At 47.4% G+C, this 26,618-nt stretch overlaps 1 protein-coding gene across 1 annotated transcript; it reads right to left on the minus strand.

Annotated features, from left to right (window-relative positions):
• Positions 1-5,639: 5,639 nt before the first annotated feature.
• MOS (MOS proto-oncogene, serine/threonine kinase) lies at positions 5,640-8,727 on the minus strand. Its single transcript, XM_063923750.1, has one exon. It carries the CDS (start codon positions 8,644-8,646, stop codon positions 7,594-7,596), a length of 1,053 nt encoding a protein of 350 aa, XP_063779820.1. The 5' UTR covers positions 8,647-8,727; the 3' UTR covers positions 5,640-7,593.
• Positions 8,728-26,618: the final 17,891 nt, after the last annotated feature.

Below are 26,618 nucleotides of genomic sequence, written 5' to 3' on the forward strand. Positions count from 1 at the left end.
TCCTGTCAGGCATCAGGGACCTCGGTGCCTTCTGTGAAGTAGATGCAGGATTCCAGAAAGAAACAGCGGCACTCGAGGATTTGGTAAACAATACAAAGTGTATTCAAAAAAAGATTACAAGAAGCCGACGTTTCGGGGCTCACATGCCCCTTTGTCAAGGTGTGTAACAGTGTCTAGTGTGTGTGCTTACCTTATATCCCCGTGGAGTCCGTGAGTGCACAGGTGTGTGGCCGGAGACGCGACGGAGCCGCCGTACTTCCGGTCGCGGCTGAGTGACGTCATAGTGAGTGCGCCCGTTACTGTGGCAACTGGGACGCTGAAGTGCCGTTGGTTGCAGCGGTGACATGACTGGCAACACTGCCAGACTGGTGTGATATAGTGCGAGTGCAAGTTGCTAAGAACAGTGACACTTAGGAGACCTGTTACCTCTGTGGGACTCGATGAGACCCGAGTGTGGGGGCGGGGTGATGCATGGCCTATGGTATAACCCGGTGGATGCTGGACTCCCCATGGCTGCTGGATGTGTGAGATCCTAGAGCCTGATGGGGGATGCTGACAAATACGTCAGTCTGTATATCTGGATAGTGGCTGCTGAACGTGCCAGACTGGCACTGAAACTGGTAATGCCCACCCTAGTGAAAGAATTGAAACAATGCCCGCAGCACTGTGGTGTGACTCCATATAAGGGTATCAACACCATGGAGACGGCTGCGGATGTGGGCAGTGCAGCCAAATGAATAAAACCTGCATCCACCGTGTCAAGAAGGGTCAAGGGTGCCCCCACCTGGAAAGTAAGTGCTCGTGCTGTGCGGCATGCAGGGAATGAATAGTAATCAAGTGGTGTCGTACGATGAGTGGACAGGTAAACATGCGCTGCAAAGTAGGACAGTTCATCGCTGGGTTATAGAAATATATTCCAGGAGAATTTCTCGTTCAGGCCCCCTGGGCTGATGGTACCCAGTTCAAAGATCCATTTGGATTCGATGTGCAGCAATCTTCGATCTCTGTCTCCTCCTCGAATGCTGCGAGGCACGTGATCGATGATCTGATGTTTTAAGTCGTTCAACGTATGGCCCATCAGCGCAAAGTGTCTGGCCACGGGCTGTTCAGAGGATTTGCCCGCCAGCGCCTGTTTGATTGCGGACCTGTGAAGGGCCATCCTTTCTCTGAAAGTCCTGATAGACTTGCCCACATATACTAGGTGGCACGGGCAGGTGAGTATGTACACTATGTGTGTAGTTGTGCATGTCACCACGTGTCTGATCTGGTAGGTCCTTTCTTTATGGGGATGTTTGAAAACTGACCCGGTGGTCATGTTGTTGCATGTGGTACACTTGGGGCACCGGTAGCAGCCAGGAGCCTTGGTGAGGAAAGTAGAGGGTCGTTGTACCTCGTTTTGGAACCCCGTGATGTCCGAGTGTACGATGATGTCCCTTATGCTTTTGCCTCTGGTGAAGCATAACATGGGGCGCTTTTCTCTGAACACTGGAAGTTTCGTGTCTGTGGCCACTATGGGCCACAGGGCTCTGGCCGCTCTCTGGATCACTGGGCTTGCTGTGCTGAACTGGTTCACAAATGGTATAACCGATTTGTTCTTGTGAGCTGTGGGCGTCAGTAAGGTTTCCCTCGGTATGGCCATGATCTCTTTTTTCTGTACCTGTAACATGTGGTAGTCGTACCCCCTTTGTGTGAATTTGTCAACCATAGCTTCTAGTTCTCGGTCCAGGCTAGAGCGGTCGCTGATGATCCTGGATGCCCTGATCATCTGTGATCTAGGGAGTCCCTCTTTGAGGGGTCTCGGATGATGGCTGTTGGCCCTCAGTAAGACGTTCTTGTCCGTTGGTTTTGAGAACAGACTGGTGGTTAATGTGCCGTCCTTTACAGTTATCCTGACATCTAAGTAGTTCACGGACTCACTGCTGCAGGTATAGGTGTACTTAATTGTGGAGGGTCTGTTGTTGGCTTCCTCTATAAGTTGTTCAAATAGTGCCGAGTCCCCTCTCCAGAGAAAGAACAAGTCGTCTATATATCTGACGAACATCAGGATATGCTGCGCTACAGCTTGGTTGTCGAAGAACACTGCCTGTTCCTCCTGGAACATGAAGACGTTGGCAAATGATGGGGAGACATTGCTCCCCATCGCGCACCCCGTTCTCTGCCGGAAGAATCTGCCGTTGAACATGAAGAAGTTCCTTTTTAAAGTCAGCGAGAGAAGTTGCATAAAAAGCCCAATGTCGAGGGTGTCCATCTTCTCCTTTGTGAGATAATCTTGCATGACTTGCAGACCCTCTTGGTGGGGGATGCTGGTATAAAGACTCTTCACGTCTATCACACACATTAATGTCCCTGGAGGAACCTGCCCGATGTTGTTGATCCGCTCCAGGAAGCTGGTGGTGTCTTTAATATAATTGTGGTGTTTGACGATCAACGGTTGCAGGATCCCATCTAAAAGTGTGGAAATAGGCTGATAGATGGAGTCTCTGGCAGCGATTATTGGTCTGCCAGGCGGGGACGTAGCGTTCTTATGAATCTTGGGTACCACAAAAAAGAGGGGTACGAGTGGGTGGTCCTGCTTGAGTGCCTCACACAACTTTCCTGTCAGTAGACCGTTGGACTTGGCCTGATTGAGAAGATGCTCCAGTTCCTGCTGGTATTCGGGAGTTGGATCGTGGGACAATTCCTCATATGTCTCGGGCTCTGCCAGTTGTCCCTCGATTTCTTTAATATAGTCGGAGAGGTTAAGGATGACCAATCCCCCTCCCTTGTCTGCGGGACGGAAGATCACATCTCGGTACGCCCCCAGCTGTTTGAGGGCTAATTGTTCAGCCTTGGAAAGGTTCCGATGTATTACAGGTGTCGCTGCTGTGTATTTGATGACCGAGTCATCCAGGAGTCTGGTGAATGATTGTATGGAAGGGTTGGTTGACGGAGGATCAAAGGTGGATTTGTGCCGTGTCTGGTAGAATCTATCACAGATGGAATTGCTTGTTGAGTCCTGTGAATTGGAATTTTGGAAAAATTCCTGCAGTCTCAGCTTACGCGAGAAGCGATGCAGGTCAACTTGCCACTGAAAGCTATTAAATGGATTGGTTGGCACAAATGAGAGACCCTTCTCCAGAACTCTCAGTTCTATATCCGAGAAGGATCTGCTAGACAGGTTGAAGATTAGGGATTCTTTTTGGCTGCACGCCCTTTTAATTCGCGCGTGCTGCTTGCCCCTGCGGGTGGGCGTCCTCTTCTGCCTTGTTCTACTGGGGTGGCCGCCGGTGTCCCTAAAGGGACCGGCTGAACCCTGGATGACCCGTCCGAGTCCAGGAAGGCACTCTCACTGTCACTGTTTGATGTACCGGCAGTGAACGACTTCTGTTCCCGTCGTCTTCTCCAACTCTGTCGGCCTCTGGCATTGTTGGTGGTGTTTTGGCCACCTTCACCCCCCATCAACCATCTGTATACTTTATTCAAGTCATAATCTTCTTTAACTATTTGATGTTTATTGCGCTTGAATTTGATCAGATCCTTCCTATAGTCGTCGCATTGTTTTTGTAATTTGGTAAGCCAGTCCTGATTACAATCCGCCTGCAGGACGGTCTTATGCTCGGTCTCAATTTTAGAGATTTTGTCTCTGGTCGGTCTCAATTCCCGGCCCGATTCTTCCACGACCAGCAGAATCAGGTCGAGACTGCACTTGTTGAGTATGCCTACCCATTTCTTACAAAACTCGGGGTTGAATCGTCCAATGGTGGGGACGTTCCTTACCCTGAAGCCCCTGGGTATCAACTTTTCACGGTGGTACTCCGACAATGAGATTCCATGAAGCAAGTAATCGCATTCACGGCGCTTGAGCTTGAGTAGTTGGTGGTAGACGTCTTCAATGCCCCCTGTGCGTTCTGATGCACCTAATTGTTCCGTGAAACGGAGGCGCTCCGCGTCATCATCCGTGAAGCTGAAGGATTCACCCAGGACCGATTGCATCCCTCATCGTACGACACCACTTGATTACTATTCATTCCCTGCATGCCGCACAGCACGAGCACTTACTTTCCAGGTGGGGGCACCCTTGACCCTTCTTGACACGGTGGATGCAGGTTTTATTCATTTGGCTGCACTGCCCACATCCGCAGCCGTCTCCATGGTGTTGATACCCTTATATGGAGTCACACCACAGTGCTGCGGGCATTGTTTCAATTCTTTCACTAGGGTGGGCATTACCAGTTTCAGTGCCAGTCTGGCACGTTCAGCAGCCACTATCCAGATATACAGACTGACGTATTTGTCAGCATCCCCCATCAGGCTCTAGGATCTCACACATCCAGCAGCCATGGGGAGTCCAGCATCCACCGGGTTATACCATAGGCCATGCATCACCCCGCCCCCACACTCGGGTCTCATCGAGTCCCACAGAGGTAACAGGTCTCCTAAGTGTCACTGTTCTTAGCAACTTGCACTCGCACTATATCACACCAGTCTGGCAGTGTTGCCAGTCATGTCACCGCTGCAACCAACGGCACTTCAGCGTCCCAGTTGCCACAGTAACGGGCGCACTCACTATGACGTCACTCAGCCGCGACCGGAAGTACGGCGGCTCCGTCGCGTCTCCGGCCACACACCTGTGCACTCACGGACTCCACGGGGATATAAGGTAAGCACACACACTAGACACTGTTACACACCTTGACAAAGGGGCATGTGAGCCCCGAAACGTCGGCTTCTTGTAATCATTTTTTGAATACACTTTGTATTGTTTACCAAATCCTCGAGTGCCGCTGTTTCTTTCTGGAATCCTATATATATATATATATATATATATATATATATATATATATATATATATATATATATATATATATATATATATATATATATATATATAAATAATAATTCCCCCCCCCCCCCCCCCAAACATCGAACGGGAACATCGGGAACATAGCGGCTTTCATTTTGAAAGCCGGGACAGCCTGCAGGTATACAGGGGGGGTCTGGGGGTGGCTTGGGAGGGTTCATTTACACTCCCCAGCGGCTGCCATTGGGGAAAGTGTGGGGAGGCAGAGGGACCTTCCGGTCCGACAGCAGCCTCGGAGGGAAGTTTATCTTCCCTGCCGCTGCTAACACTCTCTGACTGGTTGCATCCTGTGCGACCAGTTCAGATAGAGTACTTGCAGGCATGGTCGCATCTGATGCGACCATGCCAGGCAAGTGGTTAAAAGGGGGGTACACACCTAGAGATGCGCGTGTTGAGCAATCTATCACAGACCGCTCAGCACGGTGTGCACTGAGCAGGGGGGGGGGGGTGCGCGCTGCGCTCACTTTACATAGCGCTGAAGTGAGCGACCTGCTAGATTGAGCCTGCATGTACCAGATTAATAACAGCAATGCACTGTAGAAAATACACCTGTGCAGTATAACACATGGGATGTAGAATCCCCAGCGGCAGTAACGCATACTAAACCCCAACATATGTATAATGTATAATTCAAGTGCACAATCTTGAAACAGATCCCTAGAGGAGAAGGAGGGGCCCCCAAGCAGTGGGGCCACCGGGGTTTCCCCTATACCCCTGTGGGACACTCCAACCCTGTATGTCAATATTAAAAATGAGCTTACAGGATTTATTGGAAGCAATACAACATAAACATCACACAGAGGTTTAGACAAAATTTATTTATTATAAAAATATACACGTGTACATGTAGAACGTAATAGCTGCTCACATTAAAAATAAAATAATTGAAATCACTTCTGGTACATTCACCTTTACAAATATGCCGACACAAGTGTTGTCATTTTACATACAGACTATTTGGTCTTTTTAAAAGTATACGTATGAAGGTTAAGTTTTAAAGCATCTTAGTGGTGTAAAGCATCTTATAGATTTCAAAACACACACAAACTCACATACAGCAAAACCAGACAATTTGTTGGCTGTACAAATGTTACTGTAGAATAGCAGTCATTAGTTCTAGGGGACTAATGACATCACTTGCCTTTTTGTGATTTTATAGTCTGGACCCTGGACTAGCCACTGCCATGGCTCCATCCACTGTGGTGAGTTTCAGGAATTCCATACTTTCCCCTTTTGAGCTCCAGGATAAAAACATCTCAAAACATTTTTTTTTTTTTTTTTAAATAGCTGCAGGATATGGCGTTATTATACAAGTATATCAAGTATCGAAGACAGTTACCAGCTACCCATCCCCCACCCCCTTTTAGGTTTGATCATCTATATAGGATGGGGTATTAGCAATTATCAGAGACCAATTATTTGCTGCTGCTTATTAGATTTTCCAATTGAATAGACTTTTAGATTAAATAATTACCTAAGCTAAAAGCATGCCAATTAAAATTGAATTGCCTATTACCCCTATAGGGCTTTTTCCTTCACCTTAAGGTCAGTAGAGTAGTAAATAGACAAAGGAGCACCTAGCACCTCAGCTCACATAAGTCTCGAGCTACCACATTGAAAATGGCACCGTATTACTCCTGCCCAATAACGTACTAGTCAGTGACAATTCCCCCGCTTGCAACTACTCCAATAACTCCGACATAAACCCATATTACTTTAAATTTTAACTTTTTTTTTTTATACCCACACAACAGAAAAAAATAAATAACCGTTTGCTCAGTGAGAGCACTTGCTGTATAGTATGCTGCATTTAGACTAGAACATTGCACACACCAAATCCAGCTGTCCGTTCCAGATAAACTAGCTAGTAGTTAGTTACTGTGGATGTTTAAAAAGAAATCATGCAGCGAAGAGAGAGGAAACTGCAGGAGTCATTACAGGAACTGTGCAAATGTCATAAAGTCAACTGCATAAATAACACAAGAAATTATCCATGTGTACAACCAACGATTTTATCATTAATTAGACTTATTCATTAATCCCTCTGACTGCAACAAAGGAGGGATGTGACTATTTGCCCATCACACATTTTTATTACCTTCAATATTCATTTTTATTTCTCAATTATCCCCATGGTGAAAATGAACAAGGACAGGTGTTACACAGGGTATTCCTCAGCTCACAAATCACACACATCTGATAACATAAAGAAAACAGGAAAACAAACACAGTATAAAGGCATGTGGAATGTTTGAGTTACATAGTCCAAGATTATCACATCACTTGTTACTCCTATTAAATACGAATACATATTGGACGGCCTTGTACTGACAGAACACCCGAAGTGTCTCAAAGAAATCTAACATGTAACACACATACATAGCGGTCTGTGACCCAGGGAAAGGTGCTACCAGCCAATACGGACAGCCGACTACCACAATACACTGCATATGTTTCACTGAGTGTAGTCAGGCACCAGTACATGGAGACTACACATGGGGCAGCACCATACAACCCCCTATGGCGATGCTGATGCTGGGCACACTGCAGATGACTCCAGGTACAGGACAGGCAGCACACAAGTCACATAGGCGTATGCCTAGGGCGTCACTGCCCCGGGAGGCGCCCAGCAGGTAGCACAGTGCTTGGCTGCAATGTAAGGGGCACCAGATGGGTGAATGTAGGACGTACCAGGGAAGGTGCAGAGGTCCCTGAGGGGAATGTCAGGCTGGGCACGGCCGGTCAGGGCACCATCACCCGTCCAGCAATTTCACAGGCGGGCTGTGTGGCCCGGCAGACCCCTCCACAGCGTGCAGCCTCTCCAGCAGCTCCTCGGCACTGGGTCTTTCCTCGGGCCGGGCCGCCCAGCAGCTCTGCACTATGTCCGTGGCCGCCCTGCCGGCCTCCGTGCTGAGGAACTCCTCTCCGATCTCCGGGCGCAGGTCATAGGCGACCACCGCATACAGCACGCACTGGCGGTCCCCGGTGTACGGCAGCTCCCGGGTCACCATCTGCCACAGGGTGACGGCAAAAGAGTAGATGTCCGCTTTGACGGTGACCGGCTCCCCGCGGAGGAGCTCGGGCGCCCGGTGGGTGTAGGTGCCCCCCAGGTGCCGCAGCTGGGTGTAGCCGGGGTCCTCGCCTTCCTCTCCGGCCCGCAGCCGCTGCGAGCAGCCGAAGTCTCCGATCTTACACAGGTCTCCCGGGGCCAGCAGCACGTTGGCCGGCTTGAGGTCCAGGTGAGCCACCCCGCCCCGGTGCAGGAAGCACAGTCCGTCCGCGACGTGGCACGCATAGCGCAGGCAGCAGTCTCTCCCGAGCGGGGGGCCGCGGCCGTAGATGCGGCGGTGCAGGGTGCTGCTGCCCGCGTACTCCATGATGATGGTGCCGGGGCTGCCAGGGTCCCCGGGGCAGGAGGCGCTGGCGGCCAGGACGCGCACCACATGCGGGTGACGGAGGCGAGCGGCATTCAGCTCGGCCCAGAAGCTCTGCCGGGAGGCCAGCCGGTTCTTGCTGCAGCGCTTCACCTTCTTCAGCGCCACCGTCTGACCTCGGTAGGTGGCCCGGTAGACGGAGCCGAAGCCCCCGGACCCCAGCGGCTCCAGCACCCGCACCTGCTCCCAATCGATGCTGCACCAGGCCAGACGGGGTGGGAGTCGGGATCCCGCCGGGCGGCGGGTGCAGGGGCTGGGGAGACCCCCTGGTTTATTGCTGCTCAGCTCTAAGGGACTGCTGCAGGGGCGCAGGTCTATGGACGGCGACAGGTCCCGGGGCAGGAAGCGATCCACGGGGATTGGGGAAGGCATGGTACGGGGAATGTGTCCAATGGCCGGAGAGCTGCAGTAGTGCTGCTGCTGCTGCTACTACTACTACCGGCGGGGGGAGGGGGCTCATCACCGCGCTGCCTATGTACACACGTGCGGCAGCCGCCTGCGACTGACAGCTGCTAGCTACACTGACTGCTATCATCATAATTCCTATCACCCTGATCATCACTCCCATCACACTGACTACTATCACCATCACTCCCATCACACTGACTGCTATCACCATTACTCCCATCACACTGACTGCTGTCACCATCATCACTAGTACTATCACACTGACTGCTATCATCATCATCTTTTCCATCACACTGACTGCTATCATCATCATCTTTTCCATCACACTGACTGCTATCATCATCATCTTTTCCATCACACTGACTGCTATCATCATCATCTTTTCCATCACACTGACTGCTATCATCATCATCTTTTCCATCACACTGACTGCTATCATCACCATCATCACTCCCATCACACTGACTGCTATCACCATCACTCCCATCACACTGACTGCTATCACCATCATCACTAGTACTATCACACTGACTGCTATCACCATCATCTTTTCCATCACACTGACTTCTATCATCACCATCATCACTCCCATCACACTGACAAGCTATCACCATCACTCCCATCACACTGACTGCTATCACCATCACTCCCATCACACTGACTGCTATCACCATCACTCCCATCACACTGACTGCTATCACCATCACTCCCATCACACTGACTGCTATCACCATCACTCCCATCACACTGACTGCTATCACCATCTCTCCCATCACACTGACTGCTATCACCATCATCACTCCCATCACACTGACTGCTATCACCATCATCACTCCCATCACACTGACTGCTATCACCATCATCACTCCCATCACACTGACTGCTATCACCATCATCAGCCCTGTCTTGGTTCCTATCGTACCTATCTAATCGTTCCTTCAGTGTTCGCTTCTCTGAATCTACTTCCTCTTCGCTACCTCTTTCAGTTGGAGTACTGCAAGGCTCAGTCTTGGGTCCTCTGCTTTTCTCTATCTATACCTCATCTCTTGGTAAACTAATCAGCTCTTTTGGCTTTCAGTATCATCAGTACGCAGATGATACTCAAATCTACCTATCCTCCCCTGACTTGTCCCTATCTGTACTGGACCGTGTCACTGAATGCCTTTCTGCCATTTCATCCTGGATGACATCTCGCCACCTCAAACGGAATATTTCAAAGACAGAGTTAATTATATTTCCACCGGCCAATAGTAGGTACCAACCTGATATCTCTATCACTGTTGAAAACTCGACTATCTACCCTACCCCACTAGCTCGCTGCCTAGGTGTCATCCTTGACTCTGATCTGTCCTTTGTTCCCCACACTCAATCTATCTCAAGATCATGTTACATGCATCTAAAAAACATATCCAAAATACGACCATACCTTACACAAGACACTGCTAAAACTCTAATCCACGCTCTCATTATCTCCCGCATTGATTATTGCAATAGTCTCCTAACTGGTCTTCCTAAAACGAGACTCTCACCACTACAATCCATTCTGAATTCAGCGGCGAGGCCTATCTTCCTCGCTAGACGTTCATCGTCTGCAGATCCACTCTGTCAGTCCCTCCATTGGTTACCTGTACTCTACCGCATTCAATATAAAATACTTTTATTCACACACCAGGCCATTAACCAAACTACACCAACGTACATCACTTCGCTTATCTCAAAATATCTCCCAACCCGACATCTTCGCTCTTCACAAGACCTGCGTCTCTCATCCACACTCATTACTCGCTCCCACTTACGATTGCAGGACTTTCATCAGGCTGCACCCAATCTGTGGAATGCCCTACCACGCACAATAAGACTCTCCTCTAGTCTCCACACCTTCAAGCGTTCCCTGAAAACTCACCTCTTTAGGCAAGCGTATCAAATTCCAGAACCGCCCACATAAATTTCATAAACCTTCCTATCAAATTGCATCCACTCTGTACAGTCCACACATATCCTCACATGTCTTCTCATTCTATGCAATAGATAGGCATATGTACACAAGGAAAGGTGCTATTTCCCTATAGATTGCAAGCTTGCGAGCAGGGCCTTCCTACCTCTATGACTGTTATCACCCAGTTTGTTATTGTTATTTCAAATTGTAAAGCGCAACGGAATTTGCTGCGCTATATAAGAAACTGTTAATAAATAAATAAATAATCATCACTCCCATCACACTGACTGCTATCACCATCATCACTAGTACTATCACGCTGACTGCTATCACCATCATCACTCCCATCACACTGACTGCTATCACCATCATCACTAGTACTATCACGCTGACTGCTATCACCATCATCACACTGACTGCTATCACCATCATCACCAGTACTATCACATTGACTGCTATCACTATCATCACTAGTACTATCACACTGACTGCTATCACCATCATCACTCCTATCACACTGACTGCTATCACCATCATCACTAGTACTATCACACACTGCTGTCACTATCATCACTAGTACTATCACACTGACTGCTATCACCATCATCACTCGTACTATCACACTGACTGCTTTCACCATCATCACTAGTACTATCACGCTGACTGCTATCACCATCATCACTCCCATCACACTGACTGCTATCACCATCATCACTAGTACTATCACGCTGACTGCTATCACCATCATCACTCCCATCACACTGACTGCTATCACCATCATCACCAGTACTATTGTACTATCTGAGGTTATGTATTTGGACGATGGGATCCGGTACGTATATAGATATGACCTAGATAACCTACACTCAATATCCAAAGTGTAGTGCTTTCAAATTCTTTCAGCCAGGCAAAACGGGTGATTGACACAAAGAATCGTCACTATAACTTGCGGTAGACTAAATAACCAATTTATTTAGGATAAAATTGCGATACTGGCCTATACGGCTGTGAACTCTAGCGACAGTCACCATACAATATGATTATGAGTATTTCAACCCTAAATTGAGTAACAGGTTTATGAGTTTATTATACTGCTCCGGATTGTCTCGTCACTTCACTTCAGAGGCGGGTACCTATTTCGTTAGAGGGAGAAAACATAAACATCCTAGATACCTTTTCTAATATGCATTATATCTCCAGATTATCAATCAGGTAAATACTAACACCTATCCTACAACTTAATAAACGATAATACCATATCCCTCATACAAGAAAACACCTAGGAAGTATCGACTTTCACAAGATATACTCTGTAAGGATAAATACTGTAACTCAGTTCAACTAAGATGGTGCATATGGAAGTCAAGCTAGTCTCTAATGCTCACTAGTGTTTAGTGAAGCGGTGACTTTTAAGTGTTGTCTCTTAATAAACACTGTATCCTATTCATAGAATTAGCTGATGCACTATGGAGCTCTTGAATGGTGCAAACCCGGGTTTGTTAGTGCAGCTCTGGTTGCCTGACTTTCTTGTCCTCTGATATTCCCAGACCAAACTAGTGGGGCTATGTGATATTTTATTTTAGCACCCTCTGAGTTGGTATATTACAATTTCATAAAATGTGTATCATTCTGAAATTGGTGCAGGTTCTTCGGACCTTAATACAGAGGCATGTAGCGAGTTCCTCCACTCTCTGTCAGCTGATTGTGTCTATCCTATAGCTTCAATACTCTGCGCTAAATATCGTCCTTCAGTTGAGGGCTGATACTATTTGGCGGATTGGCGGCTCATACTCACTTTCAACCAAACAACAGTATGCTCTGTGATGGAGGCGTGTGCAGGCTAATTACTCTCCGGTATAAAAAAAAAACGGTGAATGAGATTATAATTCTACCACTATTCTCTTCTACCATCCATTGGAGGGATGTGATTACAGGTATAATTTTTCTCCATACGCTGCCCAATATTATCAAAGTCAAGTTAGTGAGAAACAAGTATATGATGTTATGATAACAAGGGGTATGGTAGTGTTCTGTAATACTCAGGCATATCTATTAAAATAATACTGCAGTCTCTGACATAACAGACTTATATACTGTTCTGTGGCTGAATTAAATTCTATAAGGTGGATGGCTGCTTGACTATGGTCCTCCTTACTTCAGCTGTTATAATGCAATAGGCTGTACCTGATCCTGGAGCTGTTTTCTCTTTTCTTTTTTTTTTTAGCTGCGCCTCCTCCTGTCACTCCGGCTGATAACACCTCCCCTGGGGCCGACTTGCTGCAGTGGATTCCACCCACCTATTTATGTAGGCGCTGGTCAGGCCCGCCTCCTACTGACACTTCTGGAGGCCTCACCTCCACTGCTGCCTTTCTATGTGCAGGGAAGCGCCACCCCTCTCTGGTTACCAGAAGGGCTGGTCCGCCTCCCGCTGCTGTCGCCGGAGTCTCCGCCAACTTCCTGCTCCTCCTGCGTGTGTCGTTTACTCGAGCTGGGAGATCACAGATGCGTCTTCTCTTTTTCTTGTCCGTTCCCGGAGCCGGGGACTCACAGCCGCCTCTCTCTTCGTCGCCGTCACCCGCTCACTACGCAGCTCTCTCTCTGGACCGTTGAAAACCGCCCGGCCGCGCGTCCGTCCTCTCTTCTCGTCTCCGCTCGTGCCGCTGCTCGTGGCGCTGGGGAATTCAGTGTCCTCAATCTGCTGAGTGTCCAGCTCCAACCCCCCTCCATGAGGGGAATACTTTATTAATTAAAAGTACTTCTGTACGGAGTTCATTGTTGCTTTTCCTCTATGAGGGATCACACACCCATTGTCTTTTCTTCAGCCAGCTACAATTTTATCCCCATATAAATATAAATTTAACTTTACTTATTTACATTTTAGGGTATTACATATACCCCCTTTCGAAATATGCGTGTCCTCACGCATCCCAGGTGCCTTCTTCTAACAACTTCACACTGATACAGAAATATCACTATAACAGTTATGTTCGGTATCTCAAGGGTAGAACACCCTTGGTACTGCGCTCCGACCTCCTAACGGTTAATTCAGCAATATTTTCGTCTGACTGGTCAACCATTCTACAGGGAATAACCTTGTTATCTAGCGTTTGGTCTACTAGAGGTGTGGGAATTGTACCTCCAGCGAGGCTCAAAGGGACGGGCCCGCACATGTACATCAGTAAATCTATGGGATCTTTAAAAGGGATATCCCCAGAGAATCTCCGTTCCTCACTCTCACATGTGTCCTCGGATAACAAGTCTAGAACCTCTGTAGTACATAACTTCAACTGTTCTCGAGATACTGTGCTGACAGGTCCACCATGGACTTTCTGAATCTGATAAGTATAAAATTTATCAGTAGGAACGCCAAGCACAACATATGGGATTCTTTCCCAGAAGGTATCCAATTTGCTGGATCGGTGATTCTTTCTTTTCCAGACTTTGTCCCCTATTTGCAGAGGGATGGCTCTAGCTCCCTCATTATAATTCTTTTCTTGACGTTGACGCACCGTTTCCATACGTTTCTGTAGGATATCTCTCGCGACAGTCATGCGGTCTTGGTGTTCGCTCACCCAATTGGTTTGAAAGGTGTCAGTCTCAGTCACTCCAGGAGGCAACTCTAAATCTTTCGGGAGTTTCCCGTGCCTTCCGAACATTAAATAAAAGGGTGTAAATCCTGTGGAACAATGTTTAGTGTTATTGTATAAATACACCAGCTCAGACAGAAGGGACGGCCATTGAGAACGCTGTTCCACCGAAAGACTTCTTAGCATCCTGATTTTTGTTTGATTTGTTCGCTCGCATAACCCGTTACACTGTGGGTGATAAGGCGTGGTTCGCAACTTCTTGCATTGGTATAGAAGACATAGCTCCTGAAACAATTGGGCTTCAAACGCAGGGCCTTGATCAGACAGGATCTTATCAGGGTATCCATATGGCAGAACAAAATATTTAAAAAACAGTTCAGCTGTAGTCTTTGCGGTTAAGTCTCTCACTGGCACAACGACCAAGAACTTGCTGTAATGGTCAACGATGGTCAGAGCGTATTGGAGTCCATTCGAACTAGGCTCCAGCTTGACGTGATCTAATACTACCAATTCGAGCGGTCGACAACTTGAGATCGGGTGTAATGGATCTTTCTGATTTGCCTTGGGAGCTTTTTTGAGATTGCAGGCCACACAATCACGGCACCACCTTTCAATATCCGTTTTCATGCTGGCCCAGAAATATCTCTTTCTTAACACTGTCTCTGTTTTCCTGGAGCCAAAGTGGCCAGACTGGTCATGGTAAGCCCTAAGCAGGAAGTTAGCCCATTGTCTGGGAACAACAACTTGTACGATCTTCTGATGGGTTCCAGGGTCCAGACTGGTCCGAACCAACAATCCTTGACGGAACTGTAATCTTTCTCGATGTCGTAATAATTTAATTAACTCCGGATCGGCCTCGGCCCTTTGAGCTTTGTTTAGTTGCTCTTGTTTCCGAAGAATATCTGTCAATTCCTGTATCACCGAATTTTCCAGCTGTATGGTGTTCCAGTCAAAAGGTAGAGAATCCTCGGAAGAATTCCCTGGACTCCATCTCTCTGCTGTAGATATAGGGTCAAAGTGGACAACTGGTGGTGCCCCTAGCGGCAATTGGAATAGCGGAGTCTCCACATCTTCAGCACTGTCACCTAATTCCTCCTCGATGTCAGCGGTAGGTAGACGGGATAACGCATCTGCATTCCCATTCGACTTGCCACTTCTGTAACTGACAGTATAGCGAAAATTGGCCAGCCTGGATAACCACCTTTGTTCTAAGGCTCCCAAACGGGCAGTGGACAAGTGGGCCAGTGGGTTGTTATCAGTTACAATAACAAATGGTGTGGCGACCAAATAGTTTCGGAATTTTTCGGTAACAGCCCAGATAAGGGCGAGGAGCTCTAATTTGAAAGTGCTGTAATTTTCGTTATTTCTCTCCGTTTTCCGCAACCCTCTACTGGCATACGCAATGACTCTTTTATATCCATCCTGCATTTGCGACAACACTGCTCCTAATCCACGATGACTAGCGTCCGTATAGACTTGAAATGGTCTGTCGTAGTCTGGATAAGCCAGAAGTGGGGCCTCTATTAGGGAAGATTTTAGTTGTCTAAATGAATTTTGTTGTTCCTCTGTCCAGGTTACCAGCGAGGTACTCCGCTTCTCCCGACCCGTCCTGCCCCGCAAGATCTCATGTAATGGAACCGCTATTTTAGCAAAGTGTTCAATAAATCTCCTATAATAGCCGACGAATCCCAGAAAGCTACGGACATCTCTTAACGTTCTGGGTAGAGGCCAGTCCCGCACTACCCGAATTTTTTCGGGATCTGGTTGTACTCCTCCTGCACTGACTATATGCCCCAAGTATTGCACCTTGGGTTTCAATAGGTGGCACTTGGACGGCTTAAGTTTCAATCCACATTTGTTCAGGCGCGTGAACACCTCATCCAGATGTTGTAAGTGTTCTTCGTAGCTTTTGGAAAAGATGATGATGTCGTCTAAATATAACAAGACCATTTCAAAATTACAATGTCCCAGGCAGTGCTCCATGACTCTTTGAAAAGTAGCTGGGGCATTGCACAGCCCGAAAGGCATTCGATCAAATTCGAAGAGACCCATTGGGGTCGTAAAGGCAGTCTTTTCTCGGTCTCCTGGGGCCATCGGGATTTGCCAGTACCCACTGGTCAAATCAAGCGTAGAAAAATACTTTGCCGTTTTTAACGCAGCCAGAGATTCCTCTATCCGGGGTAATGGGTACGCGTCTTTATGTGTGACTGCGTTTAGTTTCCGGTAGTCGACACAGAATCGTAAGCTACCATCCTTTTTCTTTACAATCACTATGGGAGCTGCCCAGGGACTGTGGCTTTCATGGATTACCCCCGATTCCTTCATTTCGGTGAGCATCTTCCGTACTGGTTGGTACAGGGTCGGAGGCAATGGCCGGTGTCTTTCTTTAATGGGTGGGTTAGTCCCGGTGGGGATATGATGGTAAATATTTTCCGCTTTGCCAAAATCGGCTGAATGCTGACTAAAGGTCTCCACATGCTTTCGTACAATAGAAAGAACTCCTCGCTGCTCTAACGAGGTATCGGCATCACCAATCTGGATTTCTGTCCACCACGGTGTCTCGCAGCACATCGTATCTTGATGGATCACCGGTATACTGTCAGTAAAAACATCCTGAAAATTAATATGAATGATCCGGGCCACTGGGCAATTTCTGAACAGCCTTATAGGATAGCTGTGGGGGTTCAGGATACGCATTGGTACTCGGCCATGTTCAACTTTCACCAGGGTTCTAGCTACAGCAAAAGGGTATTTTCCTTCCTTGTCACAAGATTCAAGCATGGCCTCGTAGTCATGACCGCCGGGCCCAATCCTTGCTTTGCACCAGATGACATGTTCCGAGTTGGGTCGCAACAGTACAGGCCTACGATCAGTGAGTCTGGCCTTTCCTACTTCCCCCCATTCATTGACAAACTTCATTTGTCCTACAAGCAGCCGCATCGTTTGCTGTATAGTTTTCCGCTCTTCCGGTGTTGCTGACCGCATTTCACGTCGGAGTGCCTCTACAAGCTCATCGGAACAGTTTCTAAGGACGTTCATTCCTAAAATAACTGGAGGCAAGTGATCACTTGATGTGGAAGTAATCAGACATCCTTGTTTCTCAAGTTTGACTTTGCCAATGCATAAATCAGCCTCCCAATAACCTCTATATAGAATTTGTTGACCATTGCTGGCTAGAATTTGCAGCCAAGGTGTGGGCGGGGCCATAATTTCTTGTTCATTCCAGTATTTCAAAAATTCATTTAGTCGAATGGTGGTTACTTGGGATCCAGTGTCCAAAAGAGCCGGAATACTAATCCCATTAATACGGATTGTCAAGTGGGGACACTCTCCAACATAGCGAGGCCACCACTCGGGTGATGGTGGACCTACTGGGGTGGCTCCTCCCGAGGATCGGTCCGTTGCCTCGGGGTCTCGCCGTTTAAATTGTCACTGCTACAATTTCTTTCAATATGCCCGCTTTGTTGACACCGCCTACAAATGGGTCTTCCTTGGTCATCGAACTTATCCGTTGTCCGTCGACCAGACTCACAGGGAAAATCCCAACGTACCCTGCTTCTCGCGCCCCGGTCTTGTCGCCATTCTCTACGACGGGCCCCAGCTTGTTCCTGTCGGATTTCTTTTACCTCCCTTCCCAGCTCTGACATGTTTTGGACTAGTTCAGTGATCTTATCAGTAAGAAGTCCCATGGGATCCTGTCCAGACTGTGCTTGTTGGGCCACTGTTCCTTTGGATAGCATGTATTCCACTTTCATAACTTGTCCTATATTTCCTGAGTTTCCCTCTTCCAGAGTGTCAAAGTCTGTTTCCTCTTCTGCATCGATAGTTGGATTAAGGCCAAGAATTTGTAACACCTCCTCCTTGAATTCCGAAAATGAGTACTTTGGATGTTGACGCCTCCACATCCGGAGTTGGGCACGCATGGTTTCCTCACGGGCCCCCTCAATAAACAAATTAATAAGCGTTTCGTCCTCCTGTATCTCTCCGCTTGAATCTTTGGCCTTTATGGCTCGCATAGCTTCCTGAAGCCCCAGAGCAAAATCTCTCATTGACTCTCGAGGTCGCTGTTTTCGCGCATAGAGGCGGCCCTTAAGTTCAGCGATTGTTCTTGAATCGTATATACTGGCTAATTTCTTAAATATGTTGTTTACTGTTCGTCTCTCTTCATCTGACCATGCTTTCACCTCACGGCATGCGGATCCTTTCAACTGGCCCACTACTATTTCTACTTGTTGAGCGTCCTTTAGTGGATATAACCGGAACATAGCTTGCATCCTATCTTTAAATTCTTTAAATGTACTGGTACCTGATGTGCGATTATCTCCCGAAAACGTTGGTAGCCACGGCGCGCCAAAATAGTATGGCATCGTTATGGGCGATGATGCGGCTTCCATTGTAGATGTTGCTCTATGGGGTGATGGGTTTATTGCCGGTAACAATCTTCGGCCTGATGCTGATGTAGGAGTCTGAGGATTGGACATTATCGATCCTGTTCGTGACGCCAAAGTTGTACTACCTGAGGTTATGTATTTGGACGATGGGATCCGGTACGTATATAGATATGACCTAGATAACCTACACTCAATATCCGAAGTGTAGTGCTTTCAAATTCTTTCAGCCAGGCAAAACGGGTGATTGACACAAAGAATCGTCACTATAACTTGCGGTAGACTAAATAACCAATTTATTTAGGATAAAATTGCGATACTGGCCTATACGGCTGTGAACTCTAGCGACAGTCACCATACAATATGATTATGAGTATTTCAACCCTAAATTGAGTAACAGGTTTATGAGTTTATTATACTGCTCCGGATTGTCTCGTCACTTCACTTCAGAGGCGGGTACCTATTTCGTTAGATGGAGAAAACATAAACATCCTAGATACCTTTTCTAATATGCATTATATCTCCAGATGATCAATCAGGTAAATACTAACACCTATCCTACAACTTAATAAACGATAATACCATATCCCTCATACAAGAAAACACCTAGGAAGTATCGACTTTCACAAGATATACTCTGTAAGAATAAATACTGTAACTCAGTTCAACTAAGATGGTGCATATGGAAGTCAAGCTAGTCTCTAATGCTCACTAGTGTTTAGAGAAGCGGTGACTTTTAAGTGTTGTCTCTTAATAAACACTGTATCCTATTCATAGAATTAGCTGATGCACTATGGAGCTCTTGAATGGTGCAAACCCGGGTTTGTTAGTGCAGCTCTGGTTGCCTGACTTTCTTGTCCTCTGATATTCCCAGACCAAACTAGTGGGGCTATGTGATATTTTATTTTAGCACCCTCTGAGTTGGTATATTACGATTTCATAAAATGTGTATCATTCTGAAATTGGTGCAGGTTCTTCGGACCTTAATACAGAGGCATGTAGCGAGTTCCTCCACTCTCTGTCAGCTGATTGTGTCTATCCTATAGCTTCAATACTCTGCGCTAAATATCGTCCTTCAGTTGAGGGCTGATACTATTTGGCGGATTGGCGGCTCATACTCACTTTCAACCAAACAACAGTATGCTCTGTGATGGAGGCGTGTGCAGGCTAATTACTCTCCGGTATAAAAAAAAAACGGTGAATTAGATTATAATTCTACCACTATTCTCTTCTACCATCCATTGGAGGGATGTGATTACAGGTATAATTTTTCTCCATACGCTGCCCAATATTATCAAAGTCAAGTTAGTGAGAAACAAGTATATGATGTTATGATAACAAGGGGTATGGTAGTGTTCTGTAATACTCAGGCATATCTATTAAAATAATACTGCAGTCTCTGACATAACAGACTTATATAATGTTCTGTGGCTGAATTAAATTCTATAAGGTGGATGGCTGCTTGACTATTGTCCTCCTTACTTCAGCTGTTATAATGCAATAGGCTGTACCTGATCCTGGAGCTGTTTTCTCTTTTTCTTTTTCTTTTTTTAGCTGCGCCTCCTCCTGTCACTCCGGCTGATAACACCTCCCCTGGGGCTGACTTGCTGCAGTGGATTCCACCCACCTATTTATGTAGGCGCTGGTCAGGCCCGCCTCCTACTGACACTTCTGGAGGCCTCACCTCCACTGCTGCCTTTCTATGTGCAGGGAAGCGCCACCCCTCTCTGGTTACCAGAAGGGCTGGTCCGCCTCCCGCTGCTGTCACCGGAGTCTCCGCCAACTTCCTGCTCCTCCTGCGTGTGTCGTTTACTCGAGCTGGGAGATCACAGATGCGTCTTCTCTTTTTCTTGTCCGTTCCCGAAGCCGGGGACTCACAGCCGCCTCTCTCTTCGTCGCCGTCACCCGCTCACTACACAGCTCTCTCTCTGGACCGTTGAAAACCGCCCGGCCGCGCGTCCGTCCTCTCTTCTCGTCTCCGCTCGTGCCGCTGCTCGTGGCGCTGGGGAATTCAGTGTCCTCAATCTGCTGAGTGTCCAGCTCCAACCCCCCTCCATGAGGGGAATACTTTATTAATTAAAAGTACTTCTGTACGGAGTTCATTGTTGCTTTTCCTCTATGAGGGATCACACACCCATTGTCTTTTCTTCAGCCAGCTACAATTTTATCCCCATATAAATATAAATTTAACTTTACTTATTTACATTTTAGGGTATTACACTATCACATTGACTGCTATCACTATCATCACTAGTACTATCACACTGACTGCTATCACCATCATCACTCCTATCACACTGACTGCTATCACCATCATCACTCCCATCACACTGACTGCTATCACCATCATCACTAGTACTATCACGCTGACTGCTATCACCATCATCACTCCCATCACACTGACTGTTATCACCATCATCACCAGTACTATCACATTGATTGCTATCACTATCATCACTAGTACTATCACACTGACTGCTATCACTATCATCACTAGTACTATCACACTGACTGCTGTCACTATCATCACTAGTACTATCACACTGACTGCTATCACCATCATCGCTCCCATCACATTTGCTGTCACCATCATCACTCCTATCGCACTGACTGCTGTCACCATCATCACTAGTACTATCACACTGACTGCTATCACCATCATCACTAGTACTATCACACTGACTGCTATCACCATCATCACTCCCATCACACTGACTGCTATCACCATCATCACTAGTACTATCACACTGACTGCTATCACCATCATCACTCCCATCACACTGACTGCTATCACCATCATCACTAGTACTATCACGCTGACTGCTATCACCATCATCACTCCCATCACACTGACTGCTATCACCATCATCTCCAGTACTATCACACTGACTGCTATCACTATCATCACTAGTACTATCACACTGACTGCTGTCACTATCATCACTAGTACTATCACACTGACTGCTATCACCATCATCGCTCCCATCACATTTGCTGTCACCATCATCACTCCTATCGCACTGACTGCTATCACCATCATCACTAGTACTATCACACTGACTGCTATCACCATCATCACTAGTACTATCACACTGACTGCTATCACCATCATCACTCCCATCACACTGACTGCTATCACCATCATCACTAGTACTATCACGCTGACTGCTATCACCATCATCACTCCCATCACACTGACTGCTATCACCATCATCTCCAGTACTATCACATTGACTGCTATCACTATCATCACTAGTACTATCACACTGACTGCTATCACCATCATCACTCCTATCACACTGACTGCTATCACCATCATCACTCCCATCACACTGACTGCTATCACCATCATCACTAGTACTATCACGCTGACTGCTATCACCATCATCACTCCCATCACTCTGACTGCTATCACCATCATCACTAGTACTATCACATTGACTGCTATCACTATCATCACTAGTACTATCACACTGACTGCTATCACCATCATCACTCGTACTATCACACTGACTGCTATCACCATCATCACTAGTACTATCACACTGACTGCTATCACCATCATCGCTCCCATCACATTTACTGCTGTCACCATCATCACTACTATCTGTCACAACTGAGGGCCTGAGCTGACGGGAGGCAGCCTCAGTTGTAGGGGCTGAGATGTAACGGAACCTGGGAGGTTGTATCAGACCCCTAGACATGTAAGTAACATGTAGAATAACTGCCCGAAGGCGTGACCACGACAACCAGGATAAAAGTCAATGATGTTTATTATGACAAACTCCGTAACACAGCAGCAGTAAAAGGAAACATAAAAGTCAACAGAGGATAAATACAATTCCTGGGTACTACAGGGTGGCAAGAGCCACAGGCACTGGTAGTGTGAGACAGTTCTTATAATCTTCTAGTTGGAAAGTCCTTACCAGGCCTGACTAGCAATGGAGAGAACCCAGGATCGTACCAGCTGATGTTCCAGGAAAGGCTGGGCTGCTGAAGGTAAAACGGCTGCTGTGGATACTGGCTGGAACCAGACTGTTGTTGGTACGGAGTGGATACTGGCTGGAACCAGTTAAATAATAAACGAACTTGAGAGCGATGAAATAATAATGAAGTTTGGAGTTTGAGAGCGGTGAAATAATAATACCGGTGGAGAGTGCTAAACTGCAGAAAGGACACCGGCCCTTTAAGAGAAGCTGTACACTGCTGGAAGCTGGGCTGGAAGCAGGTGATTGTTGTAGCTGGAAACTGGTGAGTCCAGAATGGATCGGAGAGTCAGGCTACACCGCAGATGGAATGCTGGTGCGGGTCTCTATAGCAGAAGTCTGGAGACAGGAGCTGGAACCTGGAAGACAACCACAGGAGAGAGACAAACTGGAACTAGGTTAGACAACCAAAGCACTGACGCCTTCCTTGCTCAGGCACAGCTTACTTATACCTGCAGCAAGGAAGGGGTTGGCTAGGCAATTATGCAAATCAACAATACAGACAGCAGATTGGTGGAAATGCTCAGATGACAAAATCCAAGATGGCTGCGCCCATGCAGACACTTGGAGGGAAGTTTGGTTTGTAATCCATGTGAGAATTGAAACAGTAATGGCGACGCCGGCCACAGGAGACAGGAGACGCCAGACTGACAAGCGCACATTTAACCACGCGGGCACAGCGGAGGCCGCGGCTGATGAAATCACCACTCTGACATTCTGCATGTGGAAACTCAGGAACAGCGGGATCCGGTCCTGGAACGCTGAGCCAGCCTTAGGAGGCATCTGAAGGGTAAGTAATGGCGTCCAGATACCCGGATCGTGACAGCACCCCCCCCCTTTAGGAGTGGCCCCAGGACACTTCTTAGGCTTTAAAGGAAACTTTGCGTGGAAATTTCGGACCAAGGCAGGAGCATGGACGTCTGAGGCATTGGTCCAAGAGCGTTCTTCAGGACCATAGCCCTTCCAGTCAATGAGGTATTGTAACTGACCGTAACGGAAACGTGAGTCCAAAATCTTGGCCACCTCGTACTCGACTCCCCGTTGAGTCTGAACTTTGGGAGCTGGAGGAAGTGCGGAATGAAACCGATTCAGGATCAGCGGTTTCAACAAAGAAACATGAAATGTCCTGGGTATTTTCAAGAAGGATGGTAACTGTAACCTGTAGGCAACAGGATTGATGACTTGTTCAATCTTGAAGGGTCCGATGTAGCGAGGTGCAAATTTCATGCTGGGAACTCTCAACCTCAAATTCTTCGTGGACAGCCACACACGATCACCCACCTTGAGAGCAGGAACCGCTCTACGCTTCCTATCGGCAAACTTCTTATACCTGAATGAGGCTTTAAGCAGGGCTGCGCGGACGTTCCTCCAGTTATTTGAAAACTGACGCAAGGTGACATCCACTGCTGGAACAGAAGTTGCGGGAAGCGGTTGGAATTCTGGGACTTTAGGGTGGAATCCATAATTAATGAAGAATGGTGTAGAAGAAGATGAGGAATGGTATTGATTGTTGTGGCTGAACTCGGCCCAAGGAAGGAGTTGAACCCAGTCATCTTGAGAGGAAGACACATATATACGGAGGAAGGCCTCCAAGTCCTGATTCACCCTCTCGGTTTGACCATTGGTCTGAGGATGGTAAGCCGTGGAAAACTTTAACTTGACTTGGAGGGCTTGACACAAACTTCGCCAAAATTTGGCTACAAATTGTACTCCACGATCCGAGATGATCTCTTCAGGAAGACCGTGAAGTCGGAAGATCTCTTGTATAAACACTTGAGCCAACTTGGAAGCTGACGGAAGACCGGTGAGAGGGATGAAATGTGCCATCTTGGTGAACCGGTCAACTACCACCCAGATGGTATTAAACTTGTTGCAGATAGGTAGATCGGAAACAAAGTCCATCGACAAATGGGTCCAAGGTCGACGGGGAACAGATAATGGAACCAGTTGCCCCGCAGGCGACTGGCGGGAGACTTTGTGTTGGGTACACTTTGGGCAGGAGGCAATAAATTCCATAACGTCCTTCTTCAGAGTTGGCCACCAGTAGGACCTAGAAATAAATTCAAGGGTTTTCTGAATGCCTGTATGTCCAGCAAAACGGGAAGCATGGGCCCAATGCATGAGCTTCTTCCTTAGAACTGGCTTAACAAAACTTTTCCCTGGTGGAGGCGTAGAGTCCATCCCTACCGTGGAGAATGCCAACGGATTAATAATAGGATGCTTGTCTGCAGACTCGGACTCATTTTCTTGCTCCCATGAGCGGGAAAGGGCATCGGCCTTACGATTCTGAGAACCCGGACAGAACTGGAGTTTAAAGTCAAACCTAGAGAAGAAAAGTGCCCATCTGGCCTGACGAGGATTCAGACATTGTGCGCCTTTGAGATATAAAAGATTTTTGTGGTCGGTAAGTATGGTGATTGAGTGGGAAGCTCCCTCCAACAGGTATCTCCACTCCTCCAGAGCGAGCTTGATGGCTAGCAACTCCTGATCGCCAATGGCATAGTTGCGCTCAGCTGGGGAGAACTTCCGGGAGAAGAAACTGCAAGGATGTAGATGTCCATCTTTGGCCCTCTGGGATAACACTGCTCCTACTCCAACGGAGGAGGCATCTACCTCTAAGATAAAAGGAGAGTCGGTGTCGGGCTGTTTCAGAACTGGTGCAGAGATGAACCGTTGCTTCAGAAGGTGAAAGGCCTGTGTAGCTTCCTCGGACCACTTGGACGGATTAGCACCTTTCTTGGTTAATGCAGTGATAGGCGCCACGATGGTGGAAAAGTCTCGTATAAATTTTCTGTAATAATTGGCGAACCCTAAGAACCTCTGGACCCCTTTGAGGCTTAAGGGTATAGGCCAATTCTGGATTGCTTGGAGTTTCTCAGGATCCATCTCTAGTCCGGAACCGGACACAATGTAACCTAGAAACGGAATGGTTTTAACTTCAAACACACACTTCTCCAATTTACAATAGAGGTGATTGACACGGAGACGGGAAAGAACCTCTTTTACCCAGAAACGATGATCTTCGAGATTATTAGCAAAGATGAGGATGTCGTCTAGATAAACCACGACATGGCGGTACAAGATGTCCCTGAAAATCTCATTCACGAAGTGCTGGAAGACTGCTGGAGCGTTGCTCAATCCGAAGGGCATGACGAGGTACTCATAATGTCCGTCACGGGTGTTAAAGGCGGTCTTCCACTCGTCACCCTCACGGATTCGGATGAGATTGTAGGCACCCCTCAAGTCCAGCTTTGTGAAAATAGTTGCACCACTAACTCTATCAAAGAGCTCGGTAATCAGGGGTAAAGGGTATCGGTTCTTGACGGTAATGTCGTTCAGACCTCTGTAGTCGATGCACGGACGCAGACCGTCTTTCTTCTTAACGAAGAAGAAGCCTGCGCCGGCTGGAGAAGAAGATGGTCGGATGAAACCCTTCGCCAGGTTCTCTTTGATGTACTCTTCCATGGAGTGTGTCTCAGGCAGAGACAACGGATAAGTTCGGCCTCGCGGTGGAACCTTCCCTGGAATGAGGTCGATTGGGCAGTCCCATTCTCTATGAGGAGGAAGGATATCAGCAGAGGCTTTACTGAACACGTCCGTGAAGTCTTGATATGGAGGAGGCGGAACATCAGATGACCTGGGGAAGGAAGAACAAACAGGAAGAACTTTGGCTAAACAAGTCTCAGCACAGGAGGGACCCCATGCCAGTATTTGCGTAGTCGTCCAGTCAATTGATGGGTTGTGGAGACGGAGCCATGGAAGGCCTAAAACCACTGGATGTGTGGCTCTTGGAATCACTAAAAAAGAAATATACTCAGAATGAAGAACTCCCACTCTCAGACGAACTGGAAGAGTCCTTAAGGAAATGACTGCGTCAAAAATCTTGCTGCCATCCACGGCAGTCAAAGAGATGGACGAGGACAGTCTCTCGGTGGGTAGGGACCACCGTTTAACATAAGCTTCGGTTATGAAATTCCCAGCTGCTCCGGAATCAAGGAGGGCAATGACGTTCCTGTAGCGTTGAGCAATTTGGAGCGAC

Source organism: Pseudophryne corroboree, chromosome 5, assembly GCF_028390025.1.
Source record: "Pseudophryne corroboree isolate aPseCor3 chromosome 5, aPseCor3.hap2, whole genome shotgun sequence".
NCBI classification, from domain to species: domain Eukaryota; kingdom Metazoa; phylum Chordata; class Amphibia; order Anura; family Myobatrachidae; genus Pseudophryne; species Pseudophryne corroboree.